At 34.0% G+C, this 5966-nt stretch overlaps 1 protein-coding gene across 1 annotated transcript in view; it reads left to right on the top strand.

The window, feature by feature from the left end:
- Nucleotides 1-4508: 4508 nt before the first annotated feature.
- Nucleotides 4509-5966, top strand: part of PRKAA2 (protein kinase AMP-activated catalytic subunit alpha 2) — a 24947-nt gene continuing 23489 nt past the window's right edge. The window contains exon 1 of the mRNA XM_006768363.2: nt 4509-4745. Coding sequence (XP_006768426.1) covers nt 4573-4745 — 173 coding nt within the window. The 5' untranslated portion in view covers nt 4509-4572. The remainder of the gene's footprint in view (nt 4746-5966) is intronic.

Consider the following 5966-nt stretch of genomic DNA (forward strand, 5'->3'; position numbering starts at 1 on the left):
GACGTCAGCACTGCGCCTCCTCTGAGTGTCGGTATGTGTTCTCTTTCCTCCTAGTTGTAGGACTTCTGCTCAGCCAGCGTTCCTGTGGTTCTGGGTGATGTCTGTTCCGTCTTTTAGTTTCACTTTTGAAGTGGTTGTTCGAGGCAGCAAACTCCGGCGTTAACCTATGCCGCCATCTTAGTTCCCCAGTAAAATGTTTTTAGATTGAATAAATAAATGGGAATAAAACTTTGATAAATGCAAGCTTTTTATTTCATTTAATATCCTAGAAAAGTTAGTGGCTATAATACTCATAGAAGAAAGTCTTAGTTTTAAATGTCTGTATTACAAGATTTTTAGGAATATTCGTTGGGTGTCAGGTGGAATGTGATTATGAGATGAGACAACTCTTTGGATGTAATTATAACTATGTACTAATTCACTTAAGTTATTAAGCAATAGAGGCTAGTATAGTTCAGCAAAATGAGGTGATAGTCTTAATCCACTTGATATTTGACGTTAGCTATCTAGTTAGCTTATCAGTGTACTTCAACTGTTTCAGGGTTATATTACTTCTTTTACATTGTGTCATGGGGAAAAATTTCTTTAGGTATAAAGGCAAGTGAGTCACTTATTTCCTCAAGTGCCATAGACAAAGTAATACCTTAAAAAATTTAAATTTAATTAAATTTTAGGTTTATTGAAGTATCATTGATAAAATTATAAAATATTTAAAAGATACATTATGATTAGTTGATATATGTATACATTGTGAAAGGATCCTTCCAACTAGTTAAATAACACACGCATCACCTCACATATTTATATACATATTTTTGTGAGAACATTTTAGTTCTCTCTTAGCAAATTTTAATTATATAATACAGGTTATCAACTATATTCACCATGTTTTACATTAGATCTACAGATCTTATTTATCTTATAGCTGAAAGTTTTTGTCTTCTCACAAATTTTCCCCTATTTTCCCCACCCCAGAGCCCCTGGCAACCACTTTTTTACTCTTTCTATGAGTTCGAGTTTTTTTTCTTTAGATTTCACATATAAGTGATAACATGTGGTATTTGTCTTTCTCTGTCTGGCTTATTTCACTTAGTATAATGCCCTCAAGGTCCATCCATATTGTTGCAAACAGGATTTCCTTCTTCCTTATGACTAAATAATAGTCCATTGTATATGTAATACCTCATCATTTTTATTCATTTATTCACTGATGGACAGGACACTTGGATAGTTCCCATATCTTGGACATTGTGAATAATGCTGCAGTGAATATGGGAGTGCAGATTATTTTTTTATATCCTGTTTTCATTTCTTTTCAATAGCCACCCAGAAGTAGGATTGTTGGATCATATGTTAGTTACATCTGTTTTTAATATTTTGTGGAACTTCCATTCTGTTTTTACACTGTGGCTGTACCAGTTTACACCCCCACCAATAGTGTATGAGGATTACCTTTTTGTCACATCCTTTAAACACTTGTCTTTTTGATGATAGCCATTTCAACAGGTCTGAGGTAATATCACTGTGGTTTTTATTTGCATTTCCCTAATGGTTAGTGATGTTGAGCACCTTTCCATGTATATGTTGACCATTTGTATGTCTTGTAAGGAAAAAAGTTTATTCAGTTCCTTTGCCCAGTTTTTAATGGAATTTGTATTTTTTGCTATTGACTTGTGTGAATTTGTAGCCCCTTATCAGTATGTGATTTGCAGATACTTTTTCACATTCATTAGGTGGGTTGCCTTTTTATTGTGTTAACGGCTTGATTTGCTGTGTGGTTCTTTAATTTAGTCCCACTTGTTTATTTTTGCTTTCGTTGCCTTTGCTTTTGTTATCAAACTAAAAAAAAAACAAAACACATTGCTAAGACTAATGTCAAGAGGTTTACCCCCCCTCTATTTTCTTCTAGACCTTTTAAAGTTCTGGGTCTTAAATTTAAGTTTTTAATCCATTTTGAATTGGTTTTTGTGTAATGTGTTTGATGAGGGTCCACTTTCATTCTTTTGTGTGTAGCTGTCCAGTTTTTGCAGCACAATGTGTTGAAGAGACTCCTTTCCCCATGGTATAATTTTTACTCCTTCGTCATAAATTAAATACTATATATGCATGGTTTACTTCTGGGGTTTCTATTTCATTGATTTATGTGGCTATTTTTATGCAATACCATACTATTTTGATTACTATATTTGTAATATTGTTTGAAATCAGGAAGTAAAATTCCTCCAACTTTGTTCTTCTTTCTCAAGGTTGCTTTGACTATTCAGGGTCTTTTGTGGTTCCATACGAATTTCAGGGTTTTTTTTTTTTTCTATTTCTGTGAAAATGGATTGCATTAAATCTGCAGGTTCCATTGGGTAGTATGGAAATTTTCAATATATTAATTTTTCAATCCATGGACATGGAACATCTTTCCATTTATTTGTCGTTTTCATTTTTTACCAGTGTTTTATAGCTTTCAGTGTATAGCTCTTTCTCCTCCTTGGTTAAATTTATTCCTAAGTTTTTTTGTTTTTTTTTTGATGCAGTGGTGAATGGGATTTTTTCTTAATTTCTCCTTCTGATAGTTTATTGTTAGCATTTAGAAATGCAACTGATTTTTGAATATTGACTCTGTGTCCTGCAACTTTATCAAATTTGTTGACAAAGTAAGTCTTTATTATTTTATTATTTTCTGAGTGTAGTCATTCACTTTTTGGTTTCCTTGTTTTTCAGTTTAAGCATATGACCTTAAAAAAAACAAAATACCTATACATTTGATTGTTAGAGTCCTTGGTCTTACTTCTTTGATCTGGAAAGACCACATATATTCTCAATAGATAGTAATTTTAATTATCAGATGGGAATGGAATAATTAAACTCTTCTTCTCTGTTGTACAGATGAGGAGATTGCAGCACTGTACTTTTACTGATGCTATCAAAGATTTGAGGAAAGAGACATACTTGTTAAGCCACCCAGACAAATGTTTGGGTATTATAAAGTTACCAAATGTTAAGAATGAACAACCCAGGCAACAACAAACCATCTATGAATATAAAAGCCTAAGTGACCGTCTGACCATCCGACTGGTAGCTATGACGTGCAATGAACACCAGGGGGCAGATGTTCCGACCGGTAGCTATGACATGCACTGACCACCAGAGGGCAGACGGTCAACACAGGAGCTGTCGAGATGCAGTGACTTGGCAACTGTGGTTCTTGAGTGATGCACCTGGAACTAGAGAGGAGGGAGCTCAATTCTGGGGTGCATCATCCAAGTACTGCTCTCTCACAATCTGAGACCCCTCGGGGGATGTTGAAGAGCTGGTTTTGGCCCTATCCCCACAGGCCAGGCCGAGGGACTCCACTGGTGCACGAATCCATGCACTGGGCCTCTAGTTTAGGTTATCTTAGTTGAGTAGAGTAGAAAGTCCCTGAAATTGACAATGTTTTCCTGGAGTCCTGGAACATATTTTGTAATGCTAGTAAGTTAGGTTGCTTGAACTTGATTTTTCCCAATTTGTTTGTTTTATATGCAGGTAAAGTAACTTTCAGTCTTCATTAATGATTTTGAGACAATAATTTTTTGCTTGAAAAGTTGTACACATCAAAATAATCTCCAGTGTGACAAGAAGGTTAACCTCCTTCCTAGGTTAAGCCCTTACATACTTGAATTGCTCTGATGGGGGCATTATTATGTTATGGTGAAACATCCTGCCTCTGAACTGAAGTCAGTTTGAGATCACATGTTTGCTACCACTGTGTTTACTATGATCACATGTTTACTATGTCACCTTGGAAAAGTTATCTATTTAACTTCTCTTTGTTTCAGGTTTCTCACCCTTTTAATGGAGGATAATAGTATATTGAGTGAGTAGGGCATTTAGCACTTAAAATAACATTTAGTACATAATAAACAATAAATGTCATTGTCACATATCATTATTTACATATTTGTCATAATTATTTGAAACTTGACTCCAAGAAATATGTCAGAGCGAATGTTACCCAACTACTTGGTTTCTGGCATATCGGCTGTGTGTGACCAGAAATATTTATAATAGCCTAAAAATGATAAAGGACACATGATATTTATGAACATACCATGAGGATTTGAAAGAAGTAGAGCTTCCATCAAAAAGGGGGGGGAGGGGGATGTTGGATTTCTTCCAATAGGGAAAGGCTTTATGGAAAACAGGCCAAAAAAGGGGCTACATGTGAATTTTCTGAGGGAACAGTAATGAAGCTAGTTATTTCATTTTATAGCAATCACATACTCTTCTATAATACAATGGCTGGCAACCAGAAGAGAAAAAAGTGATTAACAAAACATAGTGAATTCTATTCTATTCAGGGTGTTCCAAATGTGATTACACTTTTATGTAGGAAGATAGAATTCAGTAATCCTTTCCATAAATATTTGGTGAACATCTCTGTGGTAGGTGCTGAGACTCAGGTACAGTTTCTGTCCTCAAGGAGTGCATGTCTAGTAGAAGGGATGGAAGTGAAAAGGGAGAACATCCGTTCGATGACATACATGATGTAAAAGTGGTATATATGAGTAAAACTTGGGGTTGCAGTGGAAGTATGACTGTATGATCAGCAGTTTTTTTTCTTCATTTGTAGTTGGAGAACATCAGTTGACAGGTCATAAAGTGGCAGTTAAAATTCTAAATAGACAGAAGATTCGCAGTTTAGATGTTGTTGGAAAAATAAAGCGGGAAATTCAAAATCTAAAACTCTTTCGTCATCCTCATATTATTAAACTGTAAGTATTTTTTAAACTGTAAGTATTTTTGTACCCAATAAAACAAAAGAGAAACTGTCTTGAGATACTATTTATGAATTTATAAATACTTGTCTTTAATTAATCTTTCATAAAACACTTCTTTTCATATTTATATTGAGCAAGTATTTATTTAAGCTCCATTAATTTTTTTTTTTTGCATACTTTTGGTTTAGAATTAGAAGTTATTGTTTCAAAATTGGTACTGTTTTCAAGATTTGAGTGTAGCCTTGGAAGTTGACTCATTTCTAGTATTCATTTTGAAATTCTTTTAGGACTTTGATATTCCTAGATTCATTTTGTAGTTTTTACTACTTAATTTTCATGAATGTATCTGGGTATTTTCTTTTTGGAAAAGGTAGAAAGTAACTGTTAAAGGTTATCTACCATAGTGTATTATTTGCAAAACTACAATATTATTTTAATTACTGATAGTAAAGCTCTTCAGAGAAGCATGTGAATTTTTGGGGGATAAGACACGTTACAAACTTAAAAGATAATTATATATTAGAGATGAATAAATAAGCTAACTAATTAAATTGAAATATAAATAATTGAAAATCAACTAGACCCATAAAAAATTTAGACATTAAATATTCCTTTAAATCACCTGAAGTTGTAGTTTCATATTTACTGAGAAAATGTGATATGTTAAACACTGAAAATTGTCTTTGTTTTTCATCTCAAAGCTTGGTGGGAGTTTTATAAAATAAGTATTACACTTATTGAGTAAGAATAATTTATATTGAGCAATTTACATATATAATTTCACTTCATCTTCAAGTTAAGCCTATAAGGAAGGTATTACTATCTTCATTTTATAGATAAGGATATTGCACATCTAAAGAGTATCAGCAACTTGTCCATAGATAAAAGGTTGCCAGTCAGCTGACCTTAAAATAAGGAGATTTTCCTGGCTTATCTAGATGGGCCCAATGTAATCACAGTGGTTCTTAAAAGTAGAAGAGGGAGCCTGGCCAGTGTGGCTCGGTGACTGAGAGCTAACCTATGAACCAGGAGGTCACAGTTTGATTCCTGGTCAGGACACATGCCCAGGTTGTGGGCTCGATCCCCAATGTGAACCAATGTGAAGTGTGCAGGAGGCAGCTGGTCAATGATTCTCTCTCATCGATATTTCTAACTCTCTATCTCTCTCCTTTCCTCTCTGTAAAAACTCAATAAAATATATTTTAAAAAGAAAAT

This window comes from Myotis davidii, unplaced genomic scaffold, assembly GCF_000327345.1.
Source record: "Myotis davidii unplaced genomic scaffold, ASM32734v1 scaffold79, whole genome shotgun sequence".
Taxonomy (NCBI): Eukaryota; Metazoa; Chordata; class Mammalia; order Chiroptera; family Vespertilionidae; genus Myotis; species Myotis davidii.